The sequence below is a fragment of the Mixophyes fleayi genome, chromosome 5 (assembly GCF_038048845.1).
Source record: "Mixophyes fleayi isolate aMixFle1 chromosome 5, aMixFle1.hap1, whole genome shotgun sequence".
Lineage (NCBI taxonomy): Eukaryota > Metazoa > Chordata > Amphibia > Anura > Limnodynastidae > Mixophyes > Mixophyes fleayi.
In genome coordinates this window covers 78257985-78277480 of record NC_134406.1, presented here as the reverse complement: position 1 = coordinate 78277480, position 19496 = coordinate 78257985, and the positions used below count along the sequence as shown (strand labels likewise).

The following is a 19496-nucleotide window of genomic DNA, read 5'->3' as shown; positions in this document are numbered from 1 at the left end:
AGAGCCGGAGGAGGTTTCCCCCAGGGACAGAAATCTGTTCAAAAAAGGCCAAAACAAAAGCCAACCGTTTCCCTCCTTCTGCAGAACTCAAAGAAATTGCTGAAGGGGCTTGGAAACAACCTGAGAAAAGGTTTTTCATTCCCAAAAGGTTCGCCTCTCTGTATCCTCTTCAGGAGGAAGAGGCGACACGCTGGGAGAGTATTCCAAGGTAGACATTCCTATTGCTCGCCTGGCTAAACATACTCTACTCCCAGACGCCAATGACCGTAAGGTAGAATCCCAGCTCAAATCAATATTTGTGGCTGCGGGTTCTGGCTTTAGACCCACATTTGCTTCAGCCTGGGTAGCAAAAGCCATGGAAGCATGGACAGACCAGCTGGCAGAAGCTTTACAGGACTCCGAGCTCCTTCCCCTTGCTTTGCATTTAAAGGAAGCTTCGGGGTATCTCTATGAGGCGGCCCAGAATTCAGCAGCGGTTTCCTCTGCTATTCAGGCGGCCTCCATTTCAGCAAGGAGAACACTATGGCTGAAATCCTGGGAAGGTGACGCTGACTCAAAGCGCTCTGTTGAAACCATCCCCTTTTCTGCAGCGGGCTTATTCGGCCCGGAATTGGATACCCTCATTTCCCAGGCTACGGGGGGCAAAAGCACCTCTTTGCCAGTATACGCTAACAGAAGCCGCGCTCAGAGGAATAGCTCCTTCCGCCAGCCCTTTCGAGGGACTTCCTTCCAAAGGGGTCAGTCCTTTAGAGGAAGACAATCTAATTACCGAGGCTCCTCCTCTAGGGGAAGATCCTCGTTTACTACCAAGCGCCAGGCCGCTAAGACCCAGGAAAAGCCTGCGTCCTGACGACCAACCTGTACTACAGGGGGCGCCAGTGGGAGGACGTCTGTCCCTGTTTCAAAAACAATGGACAGCGTCTTCCCAAGATCCTTGGATTCGGAGAATAATTGCAGAGGGGTACAGAATAGACCTATTGGGCCCGGCTCCACAGCGTTTCTTCCAGACCCCGCTACCTCAGGATCTTTTAAAAAGACGGGCTATACAGGATTGTGTCGCTTCTCTTTTACTCCAGCAGGTAATCTGCAGAGTGTCAGATGGGCAGAAAGGAAGGGGTTTTTATTTAAACCTGTTCCTAGTCAAGAAGCCGGACGGCTCCTTTCGGCCCATCCTAAACTAAAAGGACCTCAACGTTCACTTAAGGGTGGAAAAATTTCGGATGGAATCTCTGAGGTCAGTAATAAACGGCCTAGAGATAAATCAGTTCATGGCGTCCAGAGATGTAAAGGACGCTTATCTCCACATTCCCATCTGGATCCACCACCAGTCTCTCCTCAGATTCTCGGTAGGATCTGCTCACTATCAGTTTCGGGCCCTCACCTTTGGTCTCTCAACTGCCCCAAGGGTCTTCACGAAGATTATGTCAGTTATGGCAGCATGTCTTCACCTGCAGGGAGTTCAGGTCGTTCCTTACTTGGACGACCTACTCATCAAGGCTTCCTCAGAAGGTTGCCGGCGTTATCACCTGTCCCTCACCCAGGCAGTTCTCGAGGGCCACGGTTGGCTAATAAATTCAAAAATATCCCAGTTGATCCCGTGTCAGCGCATGGTATTCCTGGGACTCATCATGGACACCAGGAAGCAGAGAGTGTTTCTCCCAGCAGAGAAAATCTCCTCTATTCAGTCGGTAACCTCCCAGGTTTTGTCTTACCCCAGACCCTCAATGCACTTGTGCATGAGGCTACTCGGAAAGATGTTGGCCTCTTTCGAGCCCATTCCCTTCGGGCGAGCCCATTCTCGATGTTTCCAATGGGATCTGCTATCGAAGTGGTCAGGGTCACACCTACACCTGAAAAGTCAAAGGATCTCTCTATCTCAGAAAGCGAGAGAATCTCTTCAGTGGTGGATGTGTCTGCACAACATGAGCGTGGGAAAATCCTTCGCACAATGGTCATGGATCATAGCCACGACAGACGCCAGCCTGAAGGGTTGGGGGCGGTAATCCTTCACCTCCGACTCCAGGGAATTTGGTCGCCTCAGGAATCAACTCTACCGATAAATGTTTTGGAAATGAAGGCCATTCTCTTGGCTCTCCGGGGAGCCCAGTCTTTTCTTCAGGGCCAACCGGTCAGAATTCAGTCTGACAATGCCACGGCCATGGCATATGTCAACAGACAAGGAGGAACCAGGAGTGCAGCGGCTATGGAGATTGCAGCCCAAATATTTGTTTGGGCAGAGCAATATGTCCCAGCAATATCGGCGGTTTTCATTCCAGGAATAGAAAACTGGAAGGCGGACTATTTAAGTCGAAACCAGCTGATGCCGGGGGAGTGGTCTCTACACCCGGATGTCTTCCAGTCTCTGGTTCTCAGGTGGGGTCTTCCGGACATAGACCTCATGGCCTCCAGACACAACCGGAAGGTCCACAAGTTTTGCGCAAGGGCAAGGGATCCCTTAGCGGCGGCAGTGGACGTTTTGATGATGTCAGGGGAGTTCAGGTTGGGATACCTGTTTCCCCCAATTCCCATGCTTCCTCGAGTACTCAGACGAGTTCGGCAGGGCCTTCTGCCAGTAATTCTAGTCGCTCCCTCTTGGCCGCGCCGAGTGTGGTACGCAGACATCATATCTATGGCGGAAGGGCCGGGGTTCCGCCTTCCATATTGAATCGACCTGCTTCTGCAAGGTCCATTCCATTTCCAGAATGTACCTCAGCTCAATTTAACGGCATGGCTGTTGAAGGCAGCCTCTGGAAGGCTTAGAGGTTTTTCACCCAGTGTAATTCAGACCCTGATGCGAGCCAGGAAACCTGTCTCTTCTCGTATCTATCACCGGATTTGGAGGGCCTACATTAGATGGTGCGAAAATAGGACGTTCCACTCGTCCTCTTTTCGACTTTCCCGTCTATTAGCCTTCCTTCAAAATGGCCTGGAAACAGGCCTTAGGTTAGGTTCTCTAAAGGTCCAGGTTTCGGCACTTTCTGTATTTTTTCATAAGAAATTAGCCGAATTGCCAGATATTAGGACTTTTTTCCAGGGAGTTTTACATATCCAACCTCCCTATGTCCCTCCTACTGCTCCATGGGATCTCAACATGGTCCTAGAGATGCTCAAGGGCCCCCCCTTTGAACCTTTGAGTAAGGCAGACCTAAAGTGGTTGACCTGGAAGGTCCTCTTTCTTTTGGCTATCGCTTCGGCTCGTAGAGTTTCCGAATTAGGAGCTCTGTCCTGTAGAGAACCATATTTGGTTTTCCACGAGGACAGAGCTGTGTTAAGAACTCTCCCTTCTTTCGTACCAAAAGTCGTGTCGGCTTTTCATCTCAACCAGGAAATTGTAGTTCCGGTTTTCTCATCTTCTTCCCATACGGATCAGCAATCGATGGGAAAGTTAGATGTGGTTAGGGCTCTCCGCATTTATGTGAAGAGAACTTCCCAGATTAGACGTACAGACTCTATTTGTCCTTTATGACGCTAATAAGAGAGGCTGGCCAGCCTCAAAGCAGTCCATTGCAAGATGGATTACGTCTACCAATCAGACAAACTTATATAAGGGCTAGCCGTCCTGTGCCGGAGAGAATCACAGCCCATTCCACCAGATCGGTTGGGGCGTCGTGGGCAGCAAGGAATGGTGTTTCTGCGGACCAGCTTTGCAGGGCAGCCACTTGGTCCTCTGTCCATACGTTTACTAAATTTTATCAATTTAATGTCTTTGCATCAGCAGATGCAAATTTCGCTCGTAATGCTTTACGAGCGGGATTTTCAGAGTAGTCCCACCCTTTAGGGGCTGCTTTAGAACGTCCCCATGGTAAAGCAGTGTCCCCCAGACTGGATGAAAGAGAAAAGAGGATTTATGTACTTACGTTAAATCCGTTTCTCTGATTCCGTCTGGGGGACACTGCGATCCCTCCCTTCTGTTATTCTTCTGTGTGCTCTTGTTTGACTGCCCTTTTTTCTCCTGGGGCTTTTTAAAACTAACTGGATTGTACAGGAAGAGGCAGGGGGATTGTAGAGGGGAGGGGTCTATCAGCAGCACTAAAGTTAACTAGTTAGGTGCCAACTCCCAGCTCCCCTCCACAACCCATGGTAAAGCAGTGTTCCCCAGACGGAATCAGAGAAACGGATTTAACGTAAGTACATAAATCCTCTTATTTTCCCCTGACCTCTCCCCTTCTGTACTATATTTTGTAACCAACTCTCTTTTTGCTATCTCCACATGGATGTCCCAGCGATACCTAAAGCTCAATGGCCATGATTTATCATCTTAAAGCAAAAACACGTTGTACTCCATATGTGTGTCTTTGATGAATCAGGTCCAAAACAGAACTTATCTGCTCTCCTCCCAGAGTCACCACCTCCCCTCAAATCTCCCTCCAATATATATATATATATATATATATATATATATATATATATATATATATATATATATATAATATATATATGTTTCTGGAGCTTGTATATATCCAGATATATATAGATCTGTGTAAATTTTAGCAAACTTGTGTTTTTTCTTCTTTTTTTGCTGTGATTTCTTAGGGACTTAGTTGTTATAATAATTGTTCTCTATTCTCTTCAGACAGGATCATTTTGAGATTTGATGAGAGTAACCTTAAGTCTCTGTTAACACTTGCATTACATTTAGGATGGCTAAATGAAAGAAGAAAAGTGCTTCCTTCTACTGCTCCTCCCTGATTTAACCCAGAAGTTCAGGGTGAGTTTGGAGTTTCTTGGGAAACTTTATACATTATTTCACAAATGGATACATGGAATCCGTCCATTACCACTACTGTATTTCAGTAAGCATCTCTGTCTTTGGAGATGGTAAATAATCCTGATTCACCGCAACAGTAATGTTTCTTAGGTTCAAGAAGCGGACTTCCTCAGCCGCAGTACATTGGCCCCAAGGGAATGGTCTCTGCACGTAGAGAGATTTCAGGAAGTACTGAGCCGTTTGCTTTCTATAATAGATGTGTCTGGGTACAATTGCATCAAATATAGGAATCGCAGCAAAAGATTTTTCATATCTAAGGGCAATATCTGAAATGAATTAAAACAACCCTGATGATATAAAGACATGGCTGAAAAACACAGATGCTAAAAGCACTGCCATTAGCAAGAGATTGAAGAGGACATATCCAAATCAATAGATTAAAGTCTGGAAGTGTGGTCACTGTTTTAAAATTTTTACTTTGTTGTCGGTAGTTTGTGGAGGGAAATATTGTAGTAATGCGTGTAGATAGTGCATATGTGAGTGTACGCAGTTTGTGAATGCATGTGCCTGTTTGTGGACCAATTATCCTCTGAGTTTTTTTTTGGTTTTTTTTTTTTAGAACTTAGCTACATATATACTGTATGTTTTGCAGAGTTTCTGATTAAAAAAATAGCCATACCATTTGAATCATGTACTTGTTTCCTAAAAAAAATTGTGCTAATTAGTACCTTTCTGTTCACTTTCCTTTACATGAACCAGTACAGATTATCTGCAGTAATTCACCTTTAAATCTATCAGCAACAATGCAAATTTTATATCTGATTTAAAAGATTTCATATTGTCAAAGAGTAACTGCTTTCGGGTGAGACTGAAATCTTCTTCAACACATTACCATGGCCATCAACACGTGTCATTTGACATTCTATAAAGAGAACAAAATAATACAGTAGATAATGTAGAAACATGAACATTTAGTTTCAGGAACAAATTGAAGAGCTTAAAGAGAATCTAGTCATTTATCTCTGTATTCAAGAAAATGTGAGGAATTTATAGCTAAAGAGTAAGAGATAAAACAGTAATAAATATTAATTTCTTACTTTATGTAACGTTTGTTTGCTCCCTTTCTTTGGCAAAAAAAAACGGTGCTAATCTGAAGTGGGAATTGCGTGCACTGTCCATCACCTTGTCAACCACTCATCAGTCTGCTACAAAAAAGGACTGCAGCCCTTCTTAATAAAAATATCTTTATATGCAGGTGGCATCCTAACATATTTAGCAGATATAGGACCCTTTTTCTCTTCTGGAATCATTTCATAGATTTAGTCAGGCCTATTGATATTCACTGTCATACAGCTGTTTTCCATGGACTACTTATTTTATGCTATGGTAGAAGAGTGGAAATTCTTATATGAAAAGCCACCTGTTTCCCTGTATGTGACTGCAAGCTATTGCTGATGCTCTGTCCATTTATATAACCCCCTATTGGAGAAAATGTTGTTGCCAAATGTTTGAACAGGTTTAGTACTCTTGGTTCTACGCTCGTGATATTTGTGTATGGACAGCTTAAGAGTCTATGGCAACTTACAAGTCCTGTCTGAATATCCTTATTTAAGAGCATATGAATAAAGGTATGGCTAAGTAATTTTATTTAAATAAATCATGAACTAAACAAATAAGTCACATCTTGTCCTGTAATTTAGTTTTACATTGCAGTTTAAAATCCACTGTAGTATTCTGCAGCTGACTGTTTCTAGAATTAACATTTTCTGCAGTTAAGAGGAAGTTCTGCAAAAATATTTGACACTAAGTTGCCTAAATACATGCTGATAGTGAGTAGCCTGATGCCATTTTTTCTATAGATAGCCATGTAAAATCATCTTCCCTTATGGACATGTTGATTAATAGTATGAGTTCACAAAGTAAAAATCAAATAAAAAAAAAGTTATTCTTTTTTTATTCAAAACTTTATCATCATCAACATTTTTTTTTATAGTGCCAGCAAATTCCGTAGCGTTTTACAAGTGGGAACAAACAGAAATAAAACAATACTGGGTAATGCATACAGATATAGAGGTAAGAGGGCCCTGCTCACAAGCTTACCATCAATGGGAAAACATGTCACATTATGCAAGATTAATATTCATTTATCAAAATAAAGATCTGGACATGTGTTTGCAATTTAAAACAGATTGTTATCTGTTCCATAAGCACAATCCTAAACATGTTAATAAGAAAATCTGCTTAGGGCAACATTGATCTTGTATTGACAATATAGTTATAATGCTTTAAAAAAAAAAAATCAGATACAATCATTCTGTCAAAACTATTTGTTCTTTAACGATAACAAGAAGATTACATTATCCAGATAATCATAAATTGACCTACATTCTTGGATAAAGACAAATGGAACAAACACAAGAGTTTTACATGTACAGTTTTGGTGGTTGTGTATTATTCTTGGGATATGTGAGCTGCATAAAGATTAAATTAGTTGTAATAAGTATAATGAAAATATGTATACACTAACAGGGGGGAGAGTGTTCTAGTTTCTTGTCCTTAATAATCACAAGTAAGCCTAAATGTAGGATTGGTTTATTAAAGCGCGATCAATTAATCACTATCTAAATCTGACTGAGCCACCTGAGCTGATAGTTTCGCCACACACTTAGCTGGCCAATTGGACATAACTGGGCATCTGGTTGACCCCATTCATATGATCAGCCAATGACAGCATATACATAGCGTTAGCTTTCACGGACTCCATTTTCATCTCATAACAATTGAAATCCATCCGGATCTTGGCAAACTTTGATGGTTGATGGAACCACTGTCATTGCCGCCTAATAAAATAAAGTTTCTCCGCTCATTTTTCTGTGCACTATGAGGTGAGAGGAATATGAGTGCAGATTTCAGCCTAAACATCACCTTGATGGGTCTCCGCGCACTGTTCCAGAGACACATAGGGCCTGAGTCATTAAGGCACGTGTCTGCTGATTTTGAGTGTATCGTACGCAAAATCAGTCTGCACATGCCCACAACCGGCCCATCTGCCAGAAAGCACAGCCCTGTCCATTCCATTTTTGGACGCAAATGCATATGCTACAGCCTACAATTTGGGGGAGAGAACGGGGCTGGGAAGGGGCGTTTGGCCGTAGTCAATTTACAGTGAGGTTGTGTGCCAAGCTCGAGCACACACAGCCATGAATCAAGTTCTGGGAGTCCCAAAATTACTTGTTTTTCTGCCATATCCCTTGCACCAGCTATAGGGCTAGTCTAAGTCCTGAGTCCTAGTGATGTCTGTATCATATGCATGCTATAATATGTGTCTGAAATCAGGAGCATCTGTAAAAATGTCTGTTAAGGACAGTATACATTAAGGACAGCCTAATAAATGTTTTTCAAGGGAAAACAATATATAAAGAAAAACAATGTTAAAAAAATTGCCATGTATAATCATAAATGACAACATTATTGATAGGTAACATTAATTGCTTAATATTTCTTTTTCTGTGCGTTGTTTTGAGATTTTACATTCCACATAGGTATTGTACGTATCCTGCCGTGTCTGGTCCAGTAGAGCAGAGTAAACCTACACCTGTAGTCATCACCACACGTATCTTTAGATCTGTTCCTTGTTGACTTCTGGGGGTATATTTACTAAAATGCGGGTTTGAAAAGTTATGTTTCCTATAGCAACCAATCAGATTCTAGCTGTCATTTTGTAGAATGTACTAAATAACTAATAGCTAGAATCTGATTAGTTGCTATAAGCAACATCTTCACATTTTCAAACCCGCAGTTTAGTAAATATACCCCCTGGAGTATGCAGATCCAGATTCTCCTCCATAGTATTTTCAACAGGAATGTTTTACTTTCAAAGAATTGCCACAAAAAACCCATATAATTCAGCAACTTTCTTAACACCACAACTGACTTGTAAATGTAAAAAGCAATGCTACAGCCTTATTGCAACAGAGTCTGATCTGAAATTAAGAAAGTGCAATTTTATTTCTAATGGTAATTACTACAGCCTTATTGCAACAGAGTCTGATCTGAAATTAAGAAAGGGCAATTTTATTTCTAATGGTAATTACTACAGCCTTATTGCAAGTTGTCCTTTCACTGTTTGTTTGTTTAAACCTTTTATTGCCAAGGTTTGTTGGGGGGGTTTATTGAGGGCTGGATTGAAGAAGACTGATCACATGTGTAACCTTATATATTCATTGTAGAATGGATGCAAGCCAGTGATGACTGCATAGTTAGTGTGTATATATCGAAGTGCATAGATACAAGTGTAAAACAAAAAAATTAAACAGCATAATTCGGAGTTATACCGGAGTTAAACAGGAGAAGAACATTCTGCCTAATATCACAGCTACACAAGGACAACAGTCAGTATTCACTTGAAACTCCATATTCTACCCCTGATGTTTCCATCTCTCTCTGGCTACAAGCTTCACAACATGAAGACTGTTATGGACTCTGATTTTATTGTTTACTCAGCTCATGAACGTTTGTTTTATTTGTCAGTTTATTTTACCTGCAACATTGCCTCTGTTTAATCAGCCTACTCTACTACTTGCTCAGCCACTCCCTACCCATGCTATTTCAGTCCCCTATCTCATCACTGTGCTTTCAATTCTACTTAATGCTTTGTCTGCCATCACAAGTAGGAAGAAATGATACTGATTTTGAACCACTCTCCTTTCTCATGACTCTCCAGAAACTCAGCTACTCAATCACCTGCTCTTTATTTCTCTACATTCAACACTTCCACCCACTCCCCCACATGGCTCCCACATCATTACTCTATACTATCCAGACATCCAGGAATAAACTACATTTGCTGCAACCTCACTCTGCACTAATTCTCTGATTACACAGGACATTGCAATTAGATAATTCTTTTAATTCCCTAATTTTTGCAATTTTACTCATAAATCCCAATGCTTGCCAAAATATTTTTCTTTCTCTCTTTTCATGGCATTATCTTTAGGACTATATCATCCCTCACCCATCCTGCAACACACACCTCTGTCCACATTAGCCCATCATTACTAAATTTTTATTAAATTCAATAACTTTAACAGCCTCACCCTGTCACCAGAAACTAAAAAGACACACATCTTACAATCATATTTCCTACCTTTCTTCCTCCCTGCTTCTATTCGCTGGTGATATATCACCTAATCCAGGTCCCCCCTCACTTCTCCCACACGCATATATCTGAACACAACAGAAATCCAGCTAAACTCAAACGCATCACCTGTCTCCCCTCTCTTCCAAAGTCCTTTAAATGTGCCCTTTGGAATGCACGCTCTGTTTGTAACAAACTTACCTCTGTGCTCAAACAACCTAAACCTTCTAGCAATAACAGAAACATGGCTCACGCAATCAGACACTGCCTCACCTGCAACCCTTTCACATGGTGGTCTTCATTTTACCCACACCCCCAGGGAGGCAGACAAGGAGGGGGGGTTGGACTACCTCTCTCCCCACAGTGCACGTTCACAGTTCTACCAAATGTCCCATCACTCACGTTCACATCTTTTGAAGTACATGCTGCTAGGATTTTTAACCCGTTCTCTAGGCGTGTTGCTGTCATCTATCGCCCCCCCTGGTCCACACCAACAATTTCTTGAACACTTCTCTGCGTGGCTCCCTCACTTCTTATCCTCTGACATCCCCACCATCATCATGGGTGATTTCACCATCCCTATTTCTAATTCACGTTCCAATTCTGCTTCCAAACTACTCTCTCTAACCTCCACACTTGACCTCTCCCAGTGGATTGAATACGCTACTCATCAGGATAGCCACTGTCTTGATCTTGTTTTCTCTAGACTATGCTCAGTTTCTGATTTCCTTAACACTCCTTCCCCCCTTTCGGATCATCACCTTATTAGCTACTCGCTCACCCCCAGTTCTTTACCCTCCCTAGTGTCAAACTCTTCCAAGTCTCCTCACAACCGCAGGAATATCAACTCTATTGATCTTCAACAGTTTTCCACCTCTCTCCAACACCTTCTCTCCCCAATTTCTACATTCTCCTCCCATGATTGGGCAGTACCCTATTTTCACCAAACCCTAGCAACTGCCCTTGATCATGTGGCTCCAGTGACACTACATACTCCACGTAGACTTCGTTACCAACTGTGGCACACTAAGGTACCATGAACTTTACAAAAACTTTCTCGTAAAGCAGAATGTCACTGGCGTAAATTTTGCACCTCTAATGATTTCATCACATATACTGGTATCTACCACTCCTATAGAAATGCCCTGGACACTGCAAAGCAAACATACTTCTAATCTCTCATCTATGCTCAGGCTTCTAACCCCAAACGCCTTTTTAACACATTTAAATCTCTTCTGAATCCTCCCGCCCCAAATCCTCCAACTACCATCCGTGCCCAGGATCTTGCTTCCTATTTCAAGGACAAAATAGATAAGATCAGACTTGAAATGATATCATCTCCCTTGACAAGCAATCAGCTCAATTCCTTTGTAGCACCCTCTAACACTCTCTCTTCATTTGATCCCACATATGAAGAGGAAGTTTCTCATCTTCCTACTCTACCTCCTGTCCTCTTGATCCCATTCCCTCACAAATTAGTATGTCCCTGTCTCCTGTGTCTAACTAAAATCTGTAATCTATCTCTTTCTACTGGTATTTTTCCATCACTATTCAAGCATGCAGTGATTACTCCCATTTTAAAAAAACAAAATTTTGACCCAAACTCTCTTGCAAATTACCGCCCCATCTCTCAGCTCCCGTGCCCCTCCAAACTTCTCGAGTGAATTGCCTACACTCGCCTCACACACTTTCTTACACCAAACAACCTATTGGATCCTCTTCAGTCAGGCTTTCGCTCTCAACACTCCACAGAGACTGCGCTGACCAAGGTTGTCAATGATTTGATCACAGCAAAAAGTAAAAACCATTACTCTCTTCTAATTCTCCTGGATCTCTCTGCTGCATTTGACACTCTCCTCATACAAATGCTACAATCCTTAGGTCTTGAAAGCACTGTCCTATCCTGGTTCTCATCCTACCTATCTAATCACTCTTTCAGTGTTAATTTCTCTGGATCCATCTCTGCTCCGCTTCCTTTATCAGATGGAGTACCGCAAGGCTCAGTCCTAGGTCCTCTGCTATTCTCTATCTACACCACTTCTCTTGGAAAACTAATAAGCTCCTTTGGATTTCAGTATCATCTTTATGCGGATGATACACAAATCTATCTATCTTCTCCTGATCTTTCACCATCTGTGTTGTCTCGCGTTACTGACTGTCTTTCTGCCATTTCATCTTGGATGTCTTCTCGCCAACTCAAACTCAATCTTTCAAAAACTGAATTAATAATATTCCCACCCAATATCAGAAGCTTTCTGCCTGATATTTCTATTTCTGTTGATAACATGACCATAAATCCCACCACGGAAGTTTGCTGCCTAGGTGTTATCCTTGACTCACAACTATCATTTATTCCCCACATCAACTCCATATCTAAATCATGTTACATACATCTAAAGAACATTTCCAGAATACGCACATATCTCACACAAGACACCGCAAAAACCTTAATTCATGCACTCATCATCTCCCGCATTGACTATTGCAATTCCCTCCTTACTGGTCTTCCCAAAGTCAGACTTGAACCCCTACAATCTATTATGCACGCAGCGCCTAGATTGATTTTCCTTGCAAACCGTTCTTCCTCTGCTGAGCCACTCTGTCAATCTCTACATTGGTTGCCTGTATTTCAACAAATCCAATATAAAATTCTTCTACTAACATACAAGGCCGTCAACAAAATTGCATTGACATACATTTCCTCATTTGTCTCAAAATATTTCCCTACTCGACACCTCCGTTCTGCACAAGATCTGCGTCTCTCTTTCACTCTCATCACATCCTCCCGGTTACAGGACTTTTTTCGGGCTGCACCCACTTTGTGGAATTCCCTCCCTCACACAGTAAGACTTTCCTCTAGTCTCCAAACCTTCAAGCGTTCTCTGAAATCCCACCTCTTCAGACAAGCTTATGATATTCCTCAACCCCCATATTAATCTCCCCTATTACCACCCTCTACACAGCTAACACGACAACAACCCTCTGACCAACATTAGTACACAGACAGCCCACTCAGTACTTTTACCTTTGCGTTCTAGCTGGTCCAGTGTGCAATATTATGTAGCATATGTCCATGTGTTTCAAATTCCCATTGTCCCATAGATTGTAAGCTTGCGAGCAGGGTTCTCTTACCTCTCTGTCAGTATGTATTACCCAGTATTGTTTTATTAATGTTTGTTCCCAATTGTAAAGCGCTACGGAATTTGCTGGTGCTATATAAATAAATGATGATGCTTTAAATAAAGACCCAAAGACTTATGTAATAATAAAGAACAAATATGCTTTAACTTATTACACCTAATGAAATATTGCCATTGATCAATTCAGTGCAAACATTTCTAATGTAAGCAAATATCTGGTATCTGCTATACGTTACAGTGCTGATGTCTGAGTGATAACATAACACACATTAAGTTTTATGTATCTAGTTCAACACAACTATTTACTTTTCTATTCTTTGTAATCAAACTAAGACATGGAAATCTACAGAGCTAAAAGTAAACTGAGTATGTTTGAATAACTTTTTTATTTAGCAATTTTATAGAAATATTAGAATTGTAAGGTTTAATTATCATTAAGAACACCAAAAAGCAGGATGCAAGATAGAATACATGTATTAAAAGAAAGTGTTTTGTCACCAATATATATGTAAATGAGTGTCTGCTGCAACCTTTCTGAAATCCATATGGTTTTGCAAGCAAAGAATTTAAATTTTCACTCTCCATTTCAGAAGAATCAGATGAACAACCTTTTGCTGACTTCCAACAACTATTGCCTATTGCTTAAGAGGTAAGTGTTGTAAAAGTGAATGGAAGGCATATGTCAAATGCATGAACAATCTTCACAGTCATATGCATTTATACACAATAAACGTTTCATGCAGGAGAAACTCTTTTGATTTTAATGATTTTATTTTTAACATCATAGTACATGTTGAAACAAATTTCGGTAAGCTTAATATTATGTCCTATGATACGGATCACTTTGGAATTAGCCTGCATACCAGGATTAGTTTAAAATCACGTAGAATCATTTAATAATCAGCACCGTTTGCAGAAAATAAAAACAAACAGTTCAGACCTTTCACATTTTTGTCTCAGAACTGCAGATAATTCATCGCTTTTCTGTTACCTACAAAATAAGAATGATAATTTTATATTAAGGGTTAACAGGATTATGCTACAGACCCTAACATTTCTGAATATCCCAAATCTTCTGCTAGCTTTTAATGTGTGATTTAATTTACACTTGGAATAGAGTTTAGCAAAAGATTCCTAGAGGTAAATCAATCAATAGCCTGAGAAATTAGTCTGGGATAAGTACTATATGAAGTTGCTTAGAATAACAAATACTTTCTTTGCACACACCACACCCAGGGCTCTGGGTGTAAAGAATTAAAAAATTATAAATTATTTAGCTAAGTGGTCAGTAAATAAGTGTATAATTATAGTATAAAGCCATCTATGATCACGATAAACATAAAAGTATGTTATTGCTGGGTTATACTGTATGTGTTACTGTTTCCAACTTAGGGCCATGAAATAAAAATATCATGTGATAGATTGTCGTTCTATGATCGGATTGCAGATTTACTATGTTTAGGGAAATCCATAACACAGGAGTTATGACAACAGCTTATCACACACCAAGGAATTTTAGACTACATTGGGTTCTGGATGATGCTCAAGACATGGACTTTCCTTACAATTCCTATACGTAGTTTTATAATTTTTTTTAAACCTAATAGCTTAGTAAGGCATATATTAATGGAGTGAAGCTTGAAAAGGAACATTTTAGCAGCAGATTATTTTGGCTTAAAATGTATTCAACCCTGCGTGTGTTTGCTTTCAACTCTCAGATTTTATCTGCATGGTGTTCTGACTATAGAACAAGAAATATGTAACTATGTAAATATTGTAATAATATTCCAAACATGATTAATAATGAGTACAAGATGCAGTAATTTGGTGACTTAATCCCCTTTTTTCTTTGTTATTTTTTATTATATTTCCTAATAAGGGTGGTGCACCTCCTGGTTGTTATGGTAGAAGAATTATATTTTAATTGAGCCAATATATTTTAATTCAGATTAATCTCTGTGTGTGTAATAAACTGCACCTGTTTATTGTATGATGACAGTTTGGTGTCAATAGATCAATTTTAGTTGGGATTTAACAAAAACATGGATAAAGCAAGCGTGCCGCTAACTAATTTTATATTGAGATATGAAATGTCCATGAAAAATTGTCTGTAACAGATTGATTTATACCACAACTACAGTCTTTGGTGAACCATGCATTGCCTATAAAAAGAAACCGTTTTGGGCTATAGTAGTTAAGGCAGCTCTATGTCTATGAGAGGACAAAGGAGGCCAACATGACAGGCAAAAGGGCAATTGCTGATGCATTGCTCTTAGTTTTATGGCTGATGACTGGCATTTATAGATAGGTGGGAGTTCTATGAGTGTTTTATAAAGGTAGTAGACAAAAAAAAATGTAAACACCTTGGAAAATGAAGGAGACTAAGCATATTCCAAGCAAGGGCTTAAATCCTGATGTGGCTCCTGTGTTAATTAAACAAATAACATCCTAGTATGGTCAGGGTCATGTATAAAATGCTGGACTGCCCTGGTTAACTGTAACAATGGCAATCATGACTGCAAAGTGGGACCTCAGTGACTTGGGAAGAGGGGTGATTGTTGGCACATGTTTCGTAGGAGCTTCAGTGTCCAAGGCAGCTCAATTTGCGGTAGTGTTTAAGGCGATGTCAGCATGGATGGCAAAGGGAAAAACATAATCAGAAAAGGACAACAGTGGTTGGAGGTGTGTACTCCTGGATTGTGATATCAGTGTATTGATTCGAATTGCAAAGCAGAACAGGCAAGAAGCTAAAGAACAATTGACTCTAAACTTCTACCTGTGGTGCCAGCTTCACAAAATGGTTCAAAAAAAGTTTTTTGTAGAAGAACGTTGCAGCATCCCCCCTGCACAACTGCAGACATTGGTAGACTCAATGCCACAGCCCATACTGGTCACAAGTGCCCTGTTAAATGACCTTATATTGGACAATAATTATTTTCCAGTTTCCTGCAGAACAATGTCAGAAATGTCCTCTGTCTTGTTACAGGTGCCCTCTAAGGGCTGCATAGTAGTTTCCCCTATGTAGAAAGATGAAGTGAATCATCTTCAGCACCCATTTGCAATAGAGCAAACTTTCAGTTCAGTCCTCATGCAAATTATTCAACCAGTTATAATAATTTATACTTTTTAATCTCCCAGATAATATGTAGATTTGGTATGACCACAATAACCGTTTACAGTCCAGGAGGTAGATAAAAAAAAAACCGTTCATATTATAATACTCACGTTACATTTTTTCTTCTACTTTCCAACCTAGAACAAGCCGATTTGAGCTCTGGTGGTGGATACTTGTTTATAGACCCTGTTAAAATACCAGAGTGAAGTGTTGAGAACTTGATAATATTAATTATCTAATCATTATTAGATAAAAAATTATTATTAAAATTAAAATCTGAATTGCCAAAAAATTAACACATCAAGTGAGTGAGAGTGATAAGTTAATTGAGCTGTACAGCCCTGTGCTCTATGTCAAGTGACTTCAGTCTACCTGGGACTAAGTCTGTCTGATCTGTGGAATTAAAACTGTAAGTCATCCACACATTTGAATTTGTAATGGTTCACTTACATAAAACGGTTTGAGAACTTGAGCACGGGACATGGAAACATTTTTCCCAGTTACTGAATATGTTCCAGCAATACAAGTTTGAGAAATATACACCAGCCATATGCAATTCGGTCTTTCATTTTGCCCATATGGCAAAATTACTGTCCTGTCCCAGGATGGCGCTACGGCAATAACTAAAATAATATTAGAAGAATGTTTCTGAATAACCTGTAACACTTACAATTTACCATATGTATACAAACGATCACAATTGGTTCAAAAAAGTAAAAAACTCATCAAAGAGTGTTCATCACTGACGCGATCTTTGATGTGTTGAATTACCTCTTCTACTGGGATTTTTTCTGACGGGGAGCACATTGAAAGAACATGCTAAGGGCTCTAAGATCTTTTTTACTTCGGTAGCCGGGCATTTCACATAGCATTGGGAGGTACCTGATTTTTATGATCTATTGACTCGTGTTTTATTATGATGTTTTATGATGAATAAACATGGTGTTTTGAGGTAATGCACTATTCCTGCCATTACTCTTCTTTTTGTGGTTTATGCTGCGATTGATGAATCAATGAGAGACAACATGAAATTAAAGAATCTTTGTAGTTGTGGTATGCGAGAAAGATCAAAGTTTAATGTAAGCATATATACAAAGGGGACTTTTGTAAGACACATACACATGTGATGATAAAGAGTGTAAATAATAAAGAAGGCACCTATATTTATATGGTGACGGGCATATTCATCTAACTTAGGAAATACATTTTGAGCATATTACACTATATTTGTTTTTCTTTTTTTTTGTATATGTATGATTTTATTGGATGTACTGGCACCATTTTTTGAAGCCCAAAGCCCAAGGACATTGAAAAAAAACTGAAAAAATTGGAAGAGTTTTAGGGCCAGATTTACTAAAGGGTGGCTTGGTGAAACCGCTGGTTTTTGGCTAGTTTTCCCGGCAGTTTTGAAACCGCTGTATTTACTAAAGCCCAAACCACAGTTAAAACGGCCAGAATTTTCATTTTTCAAAACCACCACTTTACAAATCGCCATCTTGATTTTAACATTGATGAACATACAAACCACTAAGATTTACTAAGCTGGAGCTTTCAATACCGCCGCAAAACAGCAATCCAAATGGCCGAAATGAAAGAGGTGGTTGTGAGTGGCGAGATTGCTCGAACATCACGCAGTTTGCCAATCAGAGGCAGGTATTTAAATACCTGTCTTTTAAATGGGGATTTTGATGGTGGTTTTAACCAAACCGTTGGCGGTTTTGCTGTTTCCAAACCGCCACACATCGCCAGTCATTTTAAATTGCAGCCTCATATCACCCTATAGTAAATGCGGTAGTTTGGACCACTAAACCGCCGGCGATGTGTGGCGGTTTCAAACCGCCACCAAACTTAATTCTTAGTAAATTTAACCCTTGGACTTTTTTTTGACTCAGTTGTGATCTTTTGTATACATATGGTAAATTGTAAGTGTTACAGGTTATTCAGAAACACTCTTCTAATATTATTTTAGTTATTGTTGTAGTGCCAATGGTATATATACTTGCATGTCTGGTAAAATGAGTCTTCAAGAATCTGTCAATCACTCTTTTCCCAGTGCTCCCATCCATATGAGAGCTGCTATATATAAAAGTAAATAGCAGTAAAGGCATTAGTGGACATTAATGGTCATCAAAGTCTGTGTATCACCATTTATAATTAAGTACATATGTCCAACATACTGTCTGTTCATTCATTCAATTTTCAAACACATACTTATGAATATGCAATATATGTAAATTCCATAACTAGGGCACCTGATAAGTCAAACCTTGTGTGACTGGCATTCCATTTCCTAGGTAACAGAAATGCTCTGCTCAGATCTGAGATTTCTATCCTTAGACATACAAGCATTGCCAGTGATGTCACAGCAAGCATAACTGACATGCTATGCTTTATCATTTATGCAGTTATTCCTCATCACTAAGCAGGACCAGCACTGGCATTTCCAGCATCCCGCTGCTGGAGTTTGCAGTGAAGCCCCCCGAACCCAGGGACTGCTTCCGATCACTGTTCTGTTCAGTGCGGGGACTTGGAGGCTAAGCAGGAAGGTGCCTGCACCAGAGAAAAATATTCAGCACAGCGGCCTCCTGCTGCATTTACCAGTCTGACCCAGGGCCATCTTTTCCATTGGGTACGATGGGCAGCTGCCCGGAGGCCCCACGGGCAAGGGGGCCCCATAGGCTAGGCTCTTAATGAGAATAAATATTCCTGCAAAAGAAATAAACCTGCAAAATAAAACCTACATGGGTCACTGAGCAAGTACATCTATCTATCTCTATCTGTGTATATATATATATATATATATATATATATATATATATATCTATATCTGTATCCGTATCCGTATACATCTATATATCTACATCTAGGGGCCCCGGTGCACTGCTTTGCCCGGGGGCCCATAATGTTGTTAAGATGGCCCTGGTCTGACCATGTTTTGCCAACCCTGTCACTAAGAGCTGCAGAGGTGGTTATAGCCGTTTGTGATGGAGGGAGGAGGAATGACCGTTTTTCAAATCTAGCACCCTCTTTCTGAACTTATTTTAGTAGAAGACACAAGTTACAAGACATGTCTATAGACACCTAAATTATATGCTAAATATTTTGAGTATGAAGTGTACCATGTAAATAACAATTCACTGTTGCTGGACTTTCTGATCATATTATATGTGGAAAAGTACTGGGTAGTGTATAAGGCAGATACTGTTAAAAAATACAGATTTATATCTGAAATGTCCAATACTAGCTTGTTTAATCTTCAAAAAACAAGTAAAGCCACTATTGATATGTATGTATGTATTTAAGGCTGTGCAGTTAGTCATTATGCTTTAGTGTATTAGTGAGCTTATTAATAAATATGAAATAATTAAAGATTATATAATATACTTAACTAAATAT

At 40.1% G+C, this 19496-nt stretch overlaps 1 protein-coding gene across 1 annotated transcript in view; it reads right to left on the bottom strand.

Annotated features, from left to right (window-relative positions):
• Positions 1-13737: 13737 nt before the first annotated feature.
• The window catches only part of LOC142158465 (collagen alpha-6(VI) chain-like), a 111838-nt gene continuing 106079 nt past the window's right edge, over positions 13738-19496 (bottom strand). The window contains exons 37-38 of the mRNA XM_075212432.1: positions 16211-16286; positions 13738-13976 (exon numbers count right to left, since the gene is read on the bottom strand). Of these exons, the coding sequence (XP_075068533.1) occupies positions 13973-13976; positions 16211-16286 (80 nt within the window). The 3' untranslated portion in view covers positions 13738-13972. The remainder of the gene's footprint in view (positions 13977-16210; positions 16287-19496) is intronic.